Here is a 19683-nt window from a genome sequence, read left to right on the forward strand (position 1 = left end):
TTGGGCGCTCTGGTTACCCTGCGAGCTGTTGTGTGTGATAATGCCCGGGACCTGGGGGGCCGACTAGATGCCATTTTGTCTGCGCTATCCTCGACTGACCAAGATGGCGTTCATATGCGGAGCGCTTCGCCACACCCAAGGCTCGATTGCTGTGAGCAGCCTATCCAGAGATACATGGAGGCGCTGGAGGTGCGAGAGCTGGATACCGCTGCGGCCCTGTCTGCTATAGCTGTGGAGAGATGTGGGATTCCCGGACTGATACAGCGGCTGGGACGTCGCCTCTGGGCGCCATGTCTTGCAACCTCTTCGGGATCTGCCGGCGATTTTTACTACTGTGTCCTGGGCATGTTGCTTATACTTCGATTGTTTAGATTTGGAGGATTGCTGCTGCGCACTGCCCTTCTTTGTACATCTGTGGACCATATGACTCTGTGCTGGACAGGTATTGGTGGACAGCGCCTTGTTCTGTTGTGGTCCCTGCGGCTGTTTACCCCATTCCGGAAGGCTGTTTTACTATTGCACCTCGTTGGCACGTTGGATCGAAAGGGACAAGGCTGAAAATGCTTTTTCTTTTTGCTTACTGTTGTTTGCTTTGCTGATACTGTGATGGGTAGACGGGGGAGCTGGACTTTGGTTATGCTTTAATTCGGGGTTGGGGGTGGGGCGGCCGGGTATATCCTGACTGGCTGTTTCGGACACATAATTTTGGCCCTCCTCCGGTTTTATTTCCCTTTGGAGTAGGGGGTTTGGGTTCCCTGGGAGGATCATTGCTTGTGTTCTTATCTTTTTAAAAATTTTGTTGACATCGCTTGCTTCATGGGCGGGTCACTGTGGTTCGGTGGGATTGTATTTCGGCTGTTCCACTTGTGGATATCCTTTTGTATGGCCCGCCCTCTCTGCTATCGGGTCTGAATCTATGACATTTCACTAAACTTATGTTACTTCCTTTGTTGTTCATTTCCCTCCTCCTCCACTTCTTGTACTTTTTTCCTTCTGTGGGGTAGTTTCGGGGCGACAGGCACGCTGTTAGTGGGTTAGGCCGTAGCCATTACAGGGGTGCAGGGTGGCGGGTGTGGGGGGGGGTTTGTTATTTTAGTTTGTTTTGTTCTATGGTCCCTATCGCTCTTTTCTGGCTTTGGGAGGGTTCTTTCCTCTTTAGTAGGGTTGGCTGTCTCTTGGTCTCGCACCTTATCTCTTTTTCGGGCTTCTCCAAAAGCCCCTGTCTCTCGCTTCTTTGGGGTGGGCCCTCCGGGGTGGTATTTAGGAACGTTGTTTATTGTATTCTGGCCTATTGTTTCGTATTACCGTCACGGCTGCCTTGATTATTTAGTTACTACAGTCATAGCCCGCCTCAGACTGCAACTGGGGTGTGTCCCCCTTGTCTCTTATGTGTTTTTGATGTGAGGTGCTATGTCCTTGTTGTTGCAGCCCCTACTCTTCTTCAAATTTAAAAGTGAAAACCTCATATCCTGTGTTACAGGCCTCACAACCGCTTCTGTTGTAATTAACATATCCTGTTTGCCGATTGATCTGCATTTCTCCTGTTTTTCATTGCTTGTCTTTGCGGCCGGCCATGATGGTTGTGGGCCTGCGCATGTATCTCCTTATTTTTTGAATAAAGGTTTTCTAAAAAATAAATAAACTAACAGTTTATTCACTCCATTTCAGAAAATGACGTCAGGTCAAACCAAATATATAACATCAAGCCGGGGAAACCCTTTAATCAATCATAGTGGGTATATTTATTGTAAGGAGAGACTATTTGATCCCAGGTGTCATTGGAGGTGTGTGCAATGCTACTCAACCCATTGCACAGGTAGAGCGGTTACTCTTGGTGACTCTGTTTTAAGAACCACAGAACATAACCACTCTGCCTCTGCAATTGAGACTGAGGTAAGAGAAACAAAAAATGAAATTAAATATATTGTATCCACCTCCGATGAACGCTGTAGTGCAGTTTTGAGGGAGGGAGCCCTACACATTCCACCACAGGTTGCAAGTAGTATGCCCACAATTCCTAATCTGAGAAGAATTGTACAACGGAAAAAACAGGCAAGTAACCCACAAAGAGTAACACTCCAAAACTATTCTGACATAATCATTCCACCGGAACTCTATGTAACTGTTACTAAAGAACCATTCCTTTTGCATGACAACAAAAACCCTCAAAAGAGAATTCTAATATTTAGCACATCTCACAATCTTGTAAGGTTGAAGAACAGTGATATTTAGATGATGGATGAAACGTTTAAAAGCATGCTTCATCCTTTCACCCAAAAATACACTATTCATGCATATATTAATAACACAATAGTTCCCTTGGTTTACATTTTACTCTTTGATAAACAATCCTCAACATACACTAAATTATTGTCAGTGATAAAAGCTAAAGCATCAAACAAAAGTCCTAGAAAATACTAATTGACTTTGAATTACCTATGATTATTACTATTTCCAAATTGTACATGAATACCCAAATTCAAGGATGTTTTTTTCACCTTTCACAGGCATATTGGCAAAAAATTCTAAAACATCCCTAATTGTGGATTATATATCAGATAGCAAACTACAGTTTGTACTAAACAAACTAACTGCCCTTTGCTTTGTTCCTGCTGGCAGTGTAGACAAGTACTACACTTCAATTACAGAATCGGAATACTTTACCTCGAACGAAGATAAATTGGCTCCTATTCTAAATTATTTTGAAGACACATGGATTGGCCATCTAAGCAGGTCGGGTCGCAGGAGGAAGCACTGTTTCCATATGGAGTGTTGGAACTGCTACACAACCTTCTTAGAGGGAGAAGCAAAAATAAACAATGCCCTTTAGGGATGGCACAACTCCATCAATAAATCAATTAGCAAACCTCATCCTAATTATTATCATTTCTTGGAAATTTTGAAGAAACAACAAAGTTTCCAAGAAATTAGAATGTCGCAATCATTAACAGGTTGTCTGAACCTACGTATTTCTAAAAGAACAAAGGAAATATCTGAAAGACCATTGGGTGTAGTTCAACCGTTTACGTTGATGGTGGCTTAAGACTACCTTGATAATCTTGCACACATCCTCCATTTCTACACTATCTTACTTGCCTGTTTTGCCCTAAAATAGAACACTAATTCATTTGGCCTTTTTTTTCAACATTTTTAAATTAAAAATAAATGCCAGGTCTCCTTACCTTCATATGTCTTCTTTTTTCAACTCTTGGACTTATATTCCATCCATTTTTTCACCAAGAGTCCTTTTTCTTTTTTAAATCCAATAGCAATAATCCACATTCCTTTTGGTAAATCCAGAATCCGATACTTACTTTTTTAATGTGCAACTTTTTTTATTAAAAAAAATCTGTCCATACCTAAAAAAAACGCCCACCTAAAAAATACCAACATTTTTTTGTTTTGCTGCAAAAAACAAAACAAAATCCAACAATGCAATCCTATCCGAAAACAATTTGATTTAGATTCAATGTTCCATAATCCATCGCCGAGAATCCATGTAGAATAAATTTAATTCACACATCCAAAATCCAAAAACGAAAAAGAAGTGGATGTTAAACTATCCGATCTTCAATTTTCCAAAATGGAAATCTTTTTTATTACAATCATATTAAAAATACATCTAATAGCGACAACGATAAATCCTTCTTTTTTTTAAAAAACCTGTTGCAAAAAGAAAAATGTAACCTTTCGAAAAACTTTTGTTTATTAATGTTTTTAATGTATACATTGTTAATAACTTTATTAAACAATTTTTTTTCAAAAAAACGAGACCCGACATAGGCCTACTACTTCAACCTTTACTGGAGTGAAATAGTTGGTGAATACACAACAAAAGCACCTAAAACACATTTATTACATCTATCTACGTCCATCCTCTCTCCTTACAATAAACATTACCACTACATTAAGGGGCCCATTAGGATGCCCGCCACCCTATTGGTGCAGCGCTCCTGCCCCACCAATTAGGATGCGACCGCCACCCTGGCGGTAGCATTCCGCCGCTTTGACATTGCAGCGGGTGCTGCTGTAAGCAGCACCCGCCACAATGCCAAAGAGGCATGTTGTGCATTGCCATGCACAGCATGGCAGGCACTGCGTGGTGCCTGCCACCTTGTGCATGGTAATAAAGGAGGGTACCAAAGGTACCCCCCAACTGCAGCCCCCTAACCCCCCGGGTGCCCGCAACATGCCTCCAAAGCACATCCCCACCAGCCTTTCCATGGCGGCATCGCATCATCAGGCATCATAATACCTTCCAGGCACCACCACCATATTATGCCCCAGCTCTGCCCAGCCGACAATCGTAACAATTGGCGACCAGCAGAAAAGTGGCAGTCGGACTTTCAGTCCGCCGCAGTACCCCCGAAATGATAATGTGGCGGGGGTAAATCCAAATGGGATTGCGGGCGGATCGCCACTGCCGGCCCGGCGGTGGCGACCCGCCCGCCATTGTAATCACCCCCTATGTATTTAAATGTTTTTAAATTGTCTTGCCTTGACGGAGATCTCCCTTGCATCTGATCCGTAGAGCGATGATCCCCGTAATGACGAAAGATATGTTTATGCGGCAACGTCATGCCTTTCTGTAAAAATGAAAAAAGGGCATTTTCTACCATTGATTGTAATGGAAAAGCGTGGGAAAAATTCCCAAAAATGTGTTAAAAAATGTAAATGTACATACTAATTTGCCTATTTATTTTCGTTAATTATTTAAGTATTTAAACTATTTTCTGATTTTCTTTAAATAATGTATTTGTATAATATAAAATATTAAGATTGTTAATAAAAATATCTTATTAATTAATTATGTCTTGTATCTTTCTTCATGTTTAATTATATTTATTTGGTATGAACAGTATCTTTTTTTCTTATTTACACAATAATATCTCTATCTTATAATTTTTTCAAACTTATATATACTTATAAATTAATATCTAATTTTTAATATAAAAATACTTTAATATTTATTTAAATAGCCAAGTATTAAAATAAACAATAACAACCTTGTCTTATAACATCTTAAATATTTTAAAAACATTTTAAAATTATTTTAGTATTAAATATAATACCTGAGTAGTAAAATAAACAAAAACAATGTTTTTTAAACAAATATAAAATATTTTAAACATATATTTAAATTACTTTCATATAAAATGTAATACCTCAGTATTAACATAATCAATAACCATCTTTTTTAACATATTAAATATTTTAAACACATATTAAAATTACTTTAGTATTAAATTTAATACCTGAGTATTGAAATAGACATCACAATAAAGATTAAACACCTTTTTTTGAATTACTTTAATATTACATTTAATAAATGAGTATTAAAACATACATACATATAAACATTTATTTAAAATTACTTTGATATTAAATTTAATACATGAGCATTAAAATAACCAACAACAACTTTTTTAAACATATTAAATGCTTAAAACACATCTTAAAATTACTTTAGTATTACGTTTAATACCTGAGTATTAGAATAATCATAAGAATAAACATTAAACACCTTTTTCAAATTACTTCAATATTACATTTTATACCTGAGTATTAAAATAAACAATAACCGCCTTTTATTAACATATCAAATATTTAAAACACATAAAAAATATAAAATAATATACTTAAAAATAACAGATTATTAATTAAAAATGCATACAACTACCAAACAAATACTTACCATCCTATACTTACAAATGCATTGTTAAAGCATGCGTTGTAATGCTGTACATTGCAGTGGCTTGCGTTGTAATGGTATATGTGTTGTAATGGCATGCGATGTAATGGTGCCTACGTTGTAATGGTTACGTTGTAAAGGTATTGTGTTGTTCAGTGAAATTCAGATCATGAGATATCAGGAGTATGCTGGGTGCATGTGGTAAGGACTGTGTGGCGCCGCGGCTAGGGCGACTGACTCCGGAATCTGGGGATCACGGTTCGATCCCCGGCACCGGCGGCAGGTTAGCCCAGCGCCATGTGACTCTGGGCAATAGCTTGCTTAATCTTCCCGACTGCCCCCAGCGCTTAGAGACCCTTACGGGTGGTTGTGCGCTTTACAAATGTGGATTATTATTATTTGTAGTGTACCGATTGGGAGGATGTGCAATTTGTCATTGGATTGGGTGGTGTGTGCACAAAATTACTTTTCTGTAAACTAGTGCTGCTAATTTAGTCAGTTGATTATCCCCGATTTGGTGTAACACTTGTCCTCCTGAATTCCCCTGTCTGAAGTCATGGCTCCACCCCATTAAACTCACTCTCCTCACATGAGCAGTGACAGTGGTCAACTGCGAGTAACCTTAACTGCATCCTCACATAAGAATGCATTTTCTGATAGATTCTCACTTAATCTAGTATAGGAGAATGAAGGGGTGGAGTGGAGAGGAGAGCCAAAGGCCCTCCCTCCACTGGCAGATGGCCTGCAACTCCCGATCATCCAAGACGTGGATGCTCCATTCAAGGGCACAGTAGAAAGTAGATCATGTCCCAAACAGATGGGACAGACGGAGGCTTTCTTCTGCAAGAAGCATCTCTGCAGAACAAGTGGTTGTCTTGGGCAACGGGGTAGAGACACTGAATGAAGGGAGTGCACCAAGAAATAGAACTGGGTGGAGTGTCATATCACTGCGAATTACTTCAAATATTGTGCTTGCTTTAATGACTTGCCTTCTGTTTTGCATTGCCATGCCTCATTGATTCAGATTTGAATTTCTCTATCCTCTGTTGCTTTGATTTCTATTGCCAGTCTGGATTTGTCAATCACACTCAGCCATTATTTCCCTTCATCTCCAGAAGGATTTCTACATCGCCTTCAGCCTGGATGTATTCATTGTGTTCAAGCTTGAGTTCTCAGCCATGATTTGTACAGCTCACTCATTTATTAAACCACCTTCAATTCCACTCTTTAGCTCAGGGAAGAACACACTCAGATTGACACATCACACCCTCACTATGGGGCCTATTAGGATGACGGGCGGACTTTGTCCGCCCTTCATCCTACCGGGGTTTGGGACCGCCCGCCATAAGGGCGGGGGTCCCGTGGCGGGTATTAGGATGAGCCTGCCACAGTGGTGGGTACATCCTGCATTTATAGAATTGTGGCGGGTGGTGCTCTCTGCACCGCCCGCCACAATGCTAAATGCTAAATGCTAATGCATTTGCGTAGACAAAGCGGCAGGCACCGCGCGGTGCCTGACGCTTTGTTTATGCAAATGAAGGGGGGTACCCCTCCCCGTGTGCACCCCCACCTCTCCTTCACTCTGGGGGCCCACAGGGGACCCCCAGAGTGAAGCCCACATGCCTTTCCGTGGCGGCATCTACACAAGTGTGAAGTAGAATCATCCCTTGGCAAAATTCATTCATTAAGACCACATGTTAATTTTGAACATTTGACATTAGACAAGATAAGACAACAAGTAAGTATATAAAAAACTTGTAACAAATTTATTGTTCTGTTAAAAACAAAGAGAAATCACATATTAAAAAATAATAGTACCATATCACAAGTTATATAAAAAAGGGGAAAAGGGGAAAACCTTTTTCCTTTACAGTATTAGATAAAACACGACAAGATTTATCGACAGAGGATAACAATTTGAAACCAAACTAACAGTACCACATGGCTGGTCAGATTATACTACAACACAAAAGAGAGACACATGAAGACAATAAAGTTTTGTCATTGAAACTAAAGCACATCAAGTATCTTGATCTCAGACTACCAATCTTAGGCACATATACTTTTTGCACTGTACAGAATTGGCACGGTTACTCAATTGTGCAGGTTATATTGCGTTGACGCGTTTCGATGGCTTATTTCATTTTCTTGCCATCTTTTTCAAGACTGTTTTGTTAAGTCTCTCTTTATCAGCGGCACTGGATGGTTGCCTTAAAATTTGAAAAGTCCTGCGAGTAAACATATTACTGTCAGTATTTATTTTCTATGTTTCTAGTTTAGACATTAATTGCAAAACAGCCTCATGACGTAACTGATATCTATCCATCTCAAATACTACACATCTTATTTGTGCACATTTATTAGAGGTCTGTAGTGATAACTCCACAATCATTATCGTTATTCTTAAATGACACATGCAACTTTATAGGGCTGACGTTAGTCTCATCATTTCCGGTCGTCTTTGCACCTACATTTGTCCAGTATTATCATGTGTGTTTGTGGTTTTCATCTTAGGTATACTCCCTCCCCACAGGCCAAATTCCTCTCCATGGGCTTAAACTTGTTGGGAGAAAACCGGGGGTTTAACATTTTAAGTATTCCGCTTCCCTGCTCGTCTTCATTATCACCTTTTTTTTCCACTTTTTAACCAAAAAGGTGCGATATATTTGTAGCAGTTATTACCTTTTATTTCATATTTGACAAAGGGCTTTTCTGGATATCCCGCATCAGCATGGTGAAATCAGAGGCTATTCTGAAAAACAATAAATTATCTTTTCACTTTGCTCTTTGAGCAGAACAATGCCTGTTCATTACGACTGCTAATATTAGCCCTATTTTTACCTTCGTTACTGCTGTGGGATTTCTTATTATTTCTTCTTGTCCCAAAGTGGTGAAATCTTACATCCAGCGTACAAAAGGGATATCTGTAATTGGGTTTAGTATTTATATTTTTATCGTGCATCTACATCTTCATGACTCATATCATGTGAGCTCTTCTAACATTTTATTTGTTTTTCACAGTATGTATTGCTAATTACATGCCCGGATTTACCTGTTTTTATTGATGTTTCCTTATTGGATATCTGTTTAAGGGGGAGAAGAGGCTATCGGAATTTCCCCAGGGAGGAACCGATGAGGAACCATGCACCTCCAAACCAGAATACCCCCAACTTTTTGAAAACAAGAAATGCGAAATACTGGAGGTAAACCAGTTTCCCATCATAAATCTCTCGGATAGAGTGCTGTCAAAAGAGGAAAAGGAGGTCCTAAAATATGGTTTTAGCTTTGCCCCAACTGCTCCACCAAATAAATTCGAATAAGAGAAGGACATCAAATGTTTCTTTAGAAAAATTAGGCTAAACAGGTTCTTTGCAGACAAGGTATATGAACCTAGTTACAATAGAACAGGCTTTAAACCCAAATCGAATTTTACCCCAAATTTGAATCAAGTTGATAAAAATGTGGAACTATTTGAAAGAATAGTAGAAATAGAGATCAAAAACAGTTTTGATAACATTCAGTCACAGTCCAATAATTTATCCAAATTACATAGAACTGCTTTGAAGAACCTACAAGACTCCGAACATGTAACAATAAAACCCGCTGACAAGGGCGGTGGGGTTGTGGTCTTTAATACTGTTGATTATGATAACAAAATGAAGGCATTGCTAAATGTTAAAGAACATTATATCCCCGCATCATTTAGAGTGCTGGAGGGATTAAAACGTGAGGTAGCCACCTTCTTAAAAGAGGGGAAAGATAATGACTGGATCTGTGAAGACGAATATAAATTCCTTTCAAACAACAACCCTATCACCCCGGCAATCTACGGGTTGCCTAAAATTCATAAAAACACGCTAGATCCGCCCATGCGGCCAATAGTGAGTAGTTTGGGGTCCCTATTGGAGCCCCTCAGCAAGTATGCTGACTTCTTCTTACGGCCCTTAGTCCAGCAACAACGGTCCTACTTGAAAGACACAGCACATACCATTTCAATATTGGAAGGAATGAGCTTCGATAAGGTGACCCAGTTACTGGTCACCTTAGATATCGAAGCTTTGTATACCAACATCCCCCAAGATCATACCATTCAAGTGTTGTCATCTATCCTTGAGGGTGAGGATCTTGGGGGTGGAAACAAAGACTTCATTCTTGGCTGTGTAGAACTGGTATTAAAAAACAACCTTTTTCTTTTCAAAGATGAGCTATTCAAGCAGGTGAAGGGGACCAGTATGGGGGCTACATGTGCCCCGAGTCTGGCATGCCTATATGTTGGACATTTTGAAGAACAACATATTTACAATGAAATGGCACCATTCTACGAGAATGTGTCCCTCTGGCACCGGTTCATAGATGATATCATCTTTGTCTGGAACGGTGCCAGTGAGGATCTACTGACTTTTTTGGAGTGGCTAAATCTGGGCGACAGCAATTTAAAATTCACCGCACACTACAGTGCCCAAAGTGTGGAATTCCTAGACATAAAAATCAAAGAGGTTAATGGGTTTTTGGAAGTTGAACTGTATACAAAGCCGACAGATAAAAACACCCTCTTACAGTATCAGAGCAACCATCCCAAATCCCAAAAGGATAATATTCCCTTTGGAGAATTCTTGAGGCTACGCCGTAATTGCACGAGCCTGACTGATTTTTACCACCATGCTGAAGTTATGAGTCATAAATTAGGCGAAAGGGGTTACCCCAAGAGGTTAATAAAACAATCTATGAAGAGGGCCAGATTCTATAACAGAGACAACTTACTAGAGGTAGATAGGGTCAATAGAAACAAGGCCGACAACAGAATTGTGTTCGTAAGTCAATATTCTGGCCTCAGCAACAAAATAAAAAATATAGTTAATCGTAATTGGAAGATCATCAATACAGGCCTGCCCGCACCAATACCGAAACCATTGTTTTCGTTTAGGCGAAATAAAACAATCAAGAACGCCTTAGTGAAAACATACAAAAACATGCCAAGTTCTGTACAAACTACCTTGGTTGACCACAATAAAGCAACAGGTAACCACAAATGTGGGTCGTGCTCAATATGTTCCAATTGTATGGTAACAAAGAAACTAATATTCAATGGAAAAACTTTGATCCCCAGAAGTCTGAACAATTGCAGAAGCAAAAATGTAGTATACCTGCTTGTCTGCCCCTGTGGTTTAGGCTATGTAGGGGAGACAGGCAGGGAGCTCCGGATAAGACTATTGGAGCAAAGATCTTCAATAAAAAACAAAAAAGAAAATGCACCCCTATCATACCATTATCAGAAGGAAAACCATGGCTGTAACGAGTTCACATGGTTTATTTTAGAAAGAATAACTGTCAGTAGAAGAGGAGGGAATTTAGATGCCCTAAGAAAAACACGTGAACAATGGTACATGTGTTTTTTAGATACAGTAGATAAAGGGTTGAATTCAAAAGAAGATTGGATGAAAATAGTAGCCAATAACTGAGAAAATCCAAAAGGTCAGCTATCTAAGCAGTGGACGGTTCAGAAATATACATCGGCTAGATACTGGCAATAGGGTACTATTGGTACGTTTACCAATAACTGAGAATAAATATTAGGTCAGTTTAACATGCAGAAAACGGTGAAAGAAATATCTATCCGTCATGTAGCCTTTAAAAAATTAATAATTCGATCGTACATTTAAACAGTACATCGGGGATAATATTGTACTATTATTACGGTTACAGTAATAATAGAAGATGTCACGTGTGGCCCTCTAACGCAAAACATAACGAGGTGAGATGTTAATCCAAAACGAGGTTGATTCATGTAAACAACAGCGGGCCTTGACGAGGCGTGGCTACGCTGAAAAATATGAAAACGAGGCATGGAACGCCTAGGACAGACAGGAAGCGGAAACGGAATGAAAATGATATCCGCCCGCTAGTGAAGGAGACCAGCTGATAAAAATTAAACTAATTGAAGGGATATAAAAAAGGAGGAAAAAGAGCGGGTAATTAGAAATCTTACCGGACAATCTGACGAACTAGAGAGAAACGCTGGTCGGGTGTGGAGAAGCTGTGGCGGTAACACGCACAAGATAAGAGGTGGTAGAATGATGTAGCCCCCGGGTTGAGACTAGTAACATTACCTAACACTGAAGGTCTGCAAGCATGCAAACTAATTCTAGCCCCTATATATCCTTCAACCCCACAGATACGACAAAATAAGATTTGATGCAGCGAAGTATCCACCCCACTAAGACGCTGTAATCCAAGGAGAAAGGTGGGTTGTGTAATAGACGCAATAGGCAAAAAGACAAAATAAATCTATAAAGATCAGTCTTTGTAATCGCACAATGCTTGTTATTTGTTCCCAGATACAAGCAAAGATAGAAAACAGCGTGGGTTTTAAATCAAGCAGTCATGACCCGTCCGTCATTTTAAACAGATATCCAATAAGGAAACATCAATAAAAACCGGTAAATCCGGGCATGTAATTAGCAATACATACTGTGAAAAACAAATAAAATGTTAGAAGAGCTCACATGATATGAGTCATGAAGATGTAGATGCACGATAAAAATATAAATACTAAACCCAATTACAGATATCCCTTTTGTACGCTGGATGTAAGATTTCACCACTTTGGGACAAGAAGAAATAATAAGAAATCCCACAGCAGTAACGAAGGTAAAAATAGGGTTCGTAATGAACAGGCATTGTTCTGCTCAAAGAGCAAAGTGAAAAGATAATTTATTGTTTTTCAGAATAGCCTCTGATTTCACCATGCTGATGCGGGATATCCAGAAAAGCCCTTTGTCAAATATGAAATAAAAGGTAATAACTGCTACAAATATATCGCACCTTTTTGGTTAAAAAGTGGAAAAAAAAGGTGATAATGAAGACGAGCAGGGAAGCGGAATACTTAAAATGTTAAACCCCCGGTTTTCTCCCAACAAGTTTAAGCCCATGGAGAGGGATTTGGCCCGTGGGGAGGGAGTATACCTAAGATGAAAACCACAAGCACACATGATAATACTGGACAAATAAATGTAGGTGCAAAGACGACCGGAAATGATGAGACTAACGTCAGCCCTATAAAGTTGCATGTGTCATTTAAGAATAACGATAATGATTGTGGAGTTATCACTACAGACCTCTAATAAATGTGTACAAATAAGATGTGTAGTATTTGAGATGGATAGATATCAGTTACGTCATGAGGCTGTTTTGCAATTAATGTCTAAACTAGAAACATAGAAAATAAATACTGACAGTAATATGTTTACTCGCAGGACTTTTCAAATTTTAAGGCAACCATCCAGTGCCGCTGATAAAGAGAGACTTAACAAAACAGTCTTGAAAAAGATGGCAAGAAAATGAAATAAGCCATCGAAACGCGTCGACGCAATATAACCTGCACAATTGAGTAACCGTGCCAATTCTGTACAGTGCAAAAAGTATATGTGCCTAAGATTGGTAGTCTGAGATCAAGATACTTGATGTGCTTTAGTTTCAATGACAAAACTTTATTGTCTTCATGTGTCTCTCTTTTGTGTTGTAGTATAATCTGACCAGCCATGTGGTACTGTTAGTTTGGTTTCAAATTGTTATCCTCTGTCGATAAATCTTGTCGTGTTTTATCTAATACTGTAAAGGAAAAAGGTTTTCCCCTTTTCCCCTTTTTTATATAACTTGTGATATGGTACTATTATTTTTTAATATGTGATTTCTCTTTGTTTTTAACAGAACAATAAATTTGTTACAAGTTTTTTATATACTTACTTGTTGTCTTATCTTGTCTAATGTCAAATGTTAAAAATTAACATGTGGGCTTAATGAATGAATTTTGCCAAGGGATAATTCTACTTCACTGTTGACAAGTACCCTATTCCCCTGGTTCCAAGGGGTCTCTCTCTTTTGAATTGGGCATCTACACAAGCCCATCATAATATGGCTGGCGGTGTCTATTAGACACCGTCACCATATTAAACCTTTTCCGCCCCGGTCGCCAGACGACCGGGGCGGAAAAGCGGCGGACGGTCTTTCCGTCCGCCACGGTCCCCCCGCCATCCTAATATGGCGGGGGGAATTCAGGTGCGGATGGCGGGCGGATTGCCCCCACAAGGCTGGCGGTGACTACCGCCCGCCTGGCAGGGGCAATCCGCCCGCCATCCTAATGGGCCCCAATGTCTTAAAATCACATTCCTCTCCCTCACTGATCTTGCCCACACACACTAGACCTAGTAACCCGCCTCACACTTGTCTCACTTCTGATCACACTCACTCCACCAAGACTGCATGTCAAGTTCTTGTGACGTCATATGTAGAGTAGATCCTACTGCAGCCACACTGCACGCCCTCTGAGGGACATTTGTAAACTATTACTACTGAACTAACCAGATTGTTGCTTTTCTGGACTTCGAATGCTGGCGTATTAGGACCTCTAGGCATTGGGAGGCTGCCATACACCTCCCAGTGTGTGTGTGCGCTGGTTCCTAATGCATGGCCAGTAACCGGGTTTTTGGTAAGTCCACTGTAAATCTGCATAAAAACTGTGCAAGTGGCGTAACATTGACTGTCGCATGTGGGTTGCAGTGTGGGTTTTCATCACGCTTTGAGAGATTTTAAAAACCTGAAACTGCCCTAAGCCAAGCTGCTGTATGCACGGATTAGAATAAACTCTTGTGAGATGTTCAAATGCCTACCTCTGACATTGAATGAGTCGCCTCTAGAAGGTGCTTTGCAGCCCACAAGACCCAGGTGAGATGTAAACATGAAGCAAGACAGTATGCAATTAGCACATTTGTGCTGTAACAGAATTGATTCAAAATGCTATTTTGCTTCAGTGACCCTTCCTTATCACGAATCTGAGTTTTAGTTTTTTATTTATCTCATGGTAGACCAATTAATGGGTGTTTCCGCCCCCCCCTCCCCACGTGACTATAATTTGATTTCACCCATCCCAAGAAATTGTCAGGTTTGCACTACTCTGACAATCCGGATCCAAGAGAAGTATTATGAATTTCGACTCTTCCCTGGTCTGACTGCCAATTAGGCACTGAAACAAAAGGGCAAAGAATTCATTCAGCTGTCCTAATACACTACATGGTTGTTATTACTAAAATGCACAATCCAGTTTTGCCACATTTAATGATAAGTGAAAAAACGCTAAAATAGCTGTCCTAGTATTCCCTCTATTGGACCTCAGAACTTGTTGCATGCAGATTTGAATGTGATTACCAAAACTGATAAACGTGGACATTAATGACAATTTGATGGGGCTTTAACAAGACAGTAGAATATGGAGCCATTGCATTACCTCAAGTAAGTAGCACTGGCAACACATTACACAATTACAAAGTGTTTTTACAGTTGTTCCATAAAAATATTTTAAAGAATATACACCTATTTGTTCATGATGTATTTTACTTAGCAAAACTGTACCCGAAATCCGTTTCTAACACTCTTCGCTATGTTATATTATTTTCCCTAGATCCCAAGAGTGCAACGGAGTACAATTTCGTAGTACCCTGGATTGGTACGTATGGAAATGATTCTAAACTTCTTTCTGAAATACTGTGGAGGAAAGAAATTATGTGTCGGTGCATTGTGCATAGCTACAAGCTTTAAATTGTATGATGGATGTCGACAAATAGTTGGGGCCATATTAACTAAATACCTGTGTGCTTTTTGTCTGTGTGCGATTTATAGAGTAATGCTCATTTTTAAGAATGTTGTTCCATTAAACTATTACTTGTTTCTCCTATGATATGATTAACGTCACTCTTCGGAAGATCTAATGTTGTACTCATGTGGTTTGACATGTAATGGGCAAACCAAGGTTTCATAGGAATTCTTATTTAAGTGATGTTCTGCTGTTACTTCTTTTCATATCAGAAGCTTGATAAAAGAGAAATGTATTAACAGTCTGTAAAGGCAGATGATGCGGAGACTGATCCACACAACCACTGCTGATAATCAGTGTAAGTAAAGGGATATCTCAGCTGGAGGGTGTGCAGTGAGTGTGCAGTGATGGAAGAAAAATGTCAAGGTCACTGCCCACCCTACTGTTTTACTTCTAGTGCATTTAGCACCAGATACATTCGACCCTGATTCAGCGTTTTCAACTGCAAAAAAAAAGTTCTCATGCACAGAACTCATTTTAGGAGATGATAAAGCTTCATCGACTCCTAAAATGGGATTGCAACCAGATACTGAATGGCAACTAGGAAGGGCCATGTTGTCTATATTGTGATTTGATACCAGATGTATGCAACCATTGAAAAGTTACCATTTCCTTACTGAGGGTCACATAAGGAAAGGGGTCCCCTTTGGATCCATGTGTGACATGGGGTGCAAGTTTCAGAGGGAAATATTCAGTGGTCCAGGGGACCACTGCCAACTCTCACTGAAACTTTTGCAAAATCAAAACGTTTTTGTTTTTAAAAGCTACTCCGTTTTCTTTAGGGGAGTCAAACAGCTTTAAAAAAAGTTTCCTTTTTTTTAAGGCAATCACAGGGACGGTGGTCTGAAGGCCCTTGCAGGCCTTCATCCATGTAATATTGGTCATTCAGAATGAGTCGCCATTTGTAATCTGCCTAATCAAAATGTATTGGGTATGCCAGACTGTGATTCCCTCTGAATTGGAATTTTGCAAACGAATCTATTAGTACATAGGTCAGTTCGCAAAAAGACTGGTTGCAAATTGCGACCACTTTTTGTGACCAGTATCTTGATACATATAACCCTAATTAGTAGCCAAAGTCTAATATCACTCATTAAGTAGCCATACCATACCATGATACCTGATGCAAATTACAGTGACAAATGGTTTCTAATGGATCTAGTTTGTGTCCCCTCGGGATTTGAACATCCGCTGAACTGGCAGTTTCTTACCAGAAGTGGGAATCTGTGTTGTTCTCACTTGTTTTTTAATTTAATTGGTAGCAGATCCTCTTGTATCGCTTCCACTTTATGTATATATTCTGCAGTATAAACCCGGCTCTTGTTCTGTAACTGGATCAAGTTGAAACTGTTTGTGCCTGGTAACATAGCAATTCTACCAGTGATATGTTTCACTTTTGCCTGCAGTTTCCTATGCTTGTTCTGTTGTGATTCAACCTAAAGTTGACAATAGCAGAATCATGTTGACTGAATGAGAATCCATAAGACTCTCTGGAATGGCAACAAGATCTTTCTGTCGGGACACTGGATCATGCACACCTCACACTATTAGGATTATGTTACAAAATGCTGTTTTATCGGAAGAAGCCACAGATGTGTAGCTAATGTAAGCTTCACTGGTCACTACAGTATTCGCAAGGATATCTATTGTCTCAGCCAGCAACATAATGGTCAAGGGCCATTTTCCACCATTGGGTAAATATTATTTTGTTTTCCACTGCTAAAGGACCGAGGAAAGAGGCCATACCAAACATGTAGAAAATGTGGTTGAATCAGTGGCAAATAACAATAACAACAAATTGGATATCCATAACTGCTGTTGGCTACTTAGCGGTTCCAAGTGAGATCACTGATACACTTGAGAGCAAAGTTCAAATGCCACTGAATCCCCTGAGTGGGAAAGGCCTTTTTCTGTGTTTTATAATGCCAGACTGCAATGACTTCATAGGCCAACTTTGCAGGAGAAGAAGAGATAGGGGGACCTGCTAAAATGTATCCTCTCAAAAATATTTCAACTTTGGTTCTCCAGTATTAGGGTGTCTTTCATAGATTCACATGCTTGAATATTCCCCATCGTCGAAGTGGGAGTCCCACGGTAAATAAAATAGCAATAACATACTAATAACATATGTATGTAAATACATAACAGATGAAATACACACTAGAAAAATTAGTAAATACCCAAACACAATTCCTACACAGGAATACATGGTAGAGAGAAAAAACACTTGTAACATATTCCTGTCATTATGTTAGTCCAAACTACAGCCAATCAGGCGTCAGCACCCTTCCAGAACATTCTCCTCAGAGCTCAGTTCCTCAGATTGTCTACCGCACGTCGTGTGAAGGGAGTCTCCCCGAGCTCTGCTGAGTTTTCTCAACTTCTTCAAGTTTTTGCTGTGAATCCAGCATGTCTTCAAGTAAGAAGTCTTTATTTAGACCTTGTTCTTCTTGTGGGAAACTACGTCTTTACTCTGAGGACCCCCATATTTAGTGCATTTATTGCCTTTATCCCGACCATGAGGTTGGAAAGTGCAAATTTTGCAGAACCTTCTCTACTAAGACCCTCAAGGACAGAGAAGGCCGTCTCCTCCTATGGCTTCAAATACTTAAGGATAATGATTCGGCACTTTCAGACGCAGAAAGCCTGGTGTCTGGACCATCAAAAGCAGGCTCCAAATGTAGCAGTGTGCAGGAATTGCCCTCTCCATTCCTGAAAAAGAAGAAACTATCACTATCTGCGGCTCCTGCGGTGTCCTCACCATCTCCTGCTACGTCCACGAGACCTGGCTCTCAGGCGTCTCCTGCTGCTTCCCATCATGTTTCTGCTCTGAAACATGTTTCATCGTCGACGGGCGCGTCGACGATCGTCCGGACGACGAGGTCTGCCGTCTCCAGATCGTTGACGGCGACTGTGACTACGATATCAGCCTCCGGATCGTCGACGACGGCAACGTCGAGGTCATCCATGTCAGCGAAGGTATCCCTTAGCTTAGCTTTAAGACTGTTCCGTCGATGATACTTATTGCTTCATCGTCGACGAAGAAAACTATTTTGTCGTCAGCTAAATCATCATCGACGAAAGTTCTGAAGAAATCTCCTTCGTCGTTGCTCCCATCAACGACTGCTCGGTCGACGGCGGCTTCATCGACGACGACTATGTCGACGGCCGTACCGTCGACGTTGGTCCCGTCGAGGGCGGTCCCGTCGACGGTGGATCCTTCTGCAGCGACTCCGTCGACGCCAATGCCATCATTGTTGTCAACACCGTCGTCGACGATTCCATCTTCTTTTGCTTCTTTGCCTTTGGTGCCGTTTTCTTCCACCGGGTCTGGCTGTTCCACCGTCGACCCCTTGCACCAACGTCGCAAGTGGCCAGTTGACCAGCTGTCCATCCTGAGTGATCCACAGCCTCCCTCGCCCTTGTTTGCCACGGGTTCTGAGCAGGACTCTGATTCTGACAATGATGTGGATGGTTCCTTCAGAGTGGCACGCAGTCCTTCAGATTTAATTATCAAATGCCAGGACAATGGTGAAGATTATGACGACCAATATTCTCAGGCAGAGGAATATTTTGTGCAGGTGCCAACTGCGACCCTGCCTCTTTCGCTCATCTCCAATCTCCAGCATATGTTGGAGGACTACAAACGTCATTTCCCACCCCCTCTCAACAGGGTTCGCCTATGCCACATGCGCCTGCGGCTGTTCCGGCTCCTGCTGCTGTTCCACTGCCACAGCCACCAACACCTTCTCCTCAGGTGCAGACGTCAGTTAAAATACACACTACGGTGTACGCTGATGACGATGACGATGTCCTTCTAGAACGTGAAGATGGAGAAGTTCACGATGATGATGACACCACTCACATGGCTGAGTGGGACCACTATCAAATTCAAACGCTATCCCCTCCTCCGGTAACGCCAGGGGATTCTCCTCCGGTGGACATTGCAAGTTCCTATCAACTGATGGATAGGGCGGCTCAACGCTTTAAACTGTCCAGAGGGAGGAGGACTGTTTCCTCTACGATTTTAAAAATCAACCGTTCAAGCAAGTCCACACCATACCCATCATAGATTTCATTTGGAATGAAGGAGTGAAATTAATGCAAATTCCAAATTCAATACCGGCGCAACTGCCTCGCCTTGAGAAAAAATATAAGGCGCCCTTTGGATCTCCAGCGTGCCTTGTTGCACAGCCAAAGCCTGACTCTGTGGTCACCCAGGCTGCACAACGTCGTTCATGTAATCCGACTTCTCCAATTACAGCTCCTCCAGATCGGGAGGGTCGTCGCCTGGATGCTATTGGACGCAAGTTTTCCACAATGGCCTCCACTACGGTGAGGGCGG

At 40.8% G+C, this 19683-nt stretch overlaps 1 protein-coding gene across 1 annotated transcript in view; it reads left to right on the forward strand.

Moving 5' to 3' along the window:
* Window positions 1-19683, forward strand: part of LOC144800004 (cytochrome P450 4B1-like) — a 334268-nt gene that overhangs the window by 159043 nt on the left and 155542 nt on the right. The window contains exon 3 of the mRNA XM_078671647.1: window positions 15147-15191. Within this exon, the coding sequence (XP_078527773.1) occupies window positions 15147-15191 (45 nt within the window). The remainder of the gene's footprint in view (window positions 1-15146; window positions 15192-19683) is intronic.

This window comes from Lissotriton helveticus, chromosome 1_2, assembly GCF_964261635.1.
Source record: "Lissotriton helveticus chromosome 1_2, aLisHel1.1, whole genome shotgun sequence".
Lineage (NCBI taxonomy): Eukaryota > Metazoa > Chordata > Amphibia > Caudata > Salamandridae > Lissotriton > Lissotriton helveticus.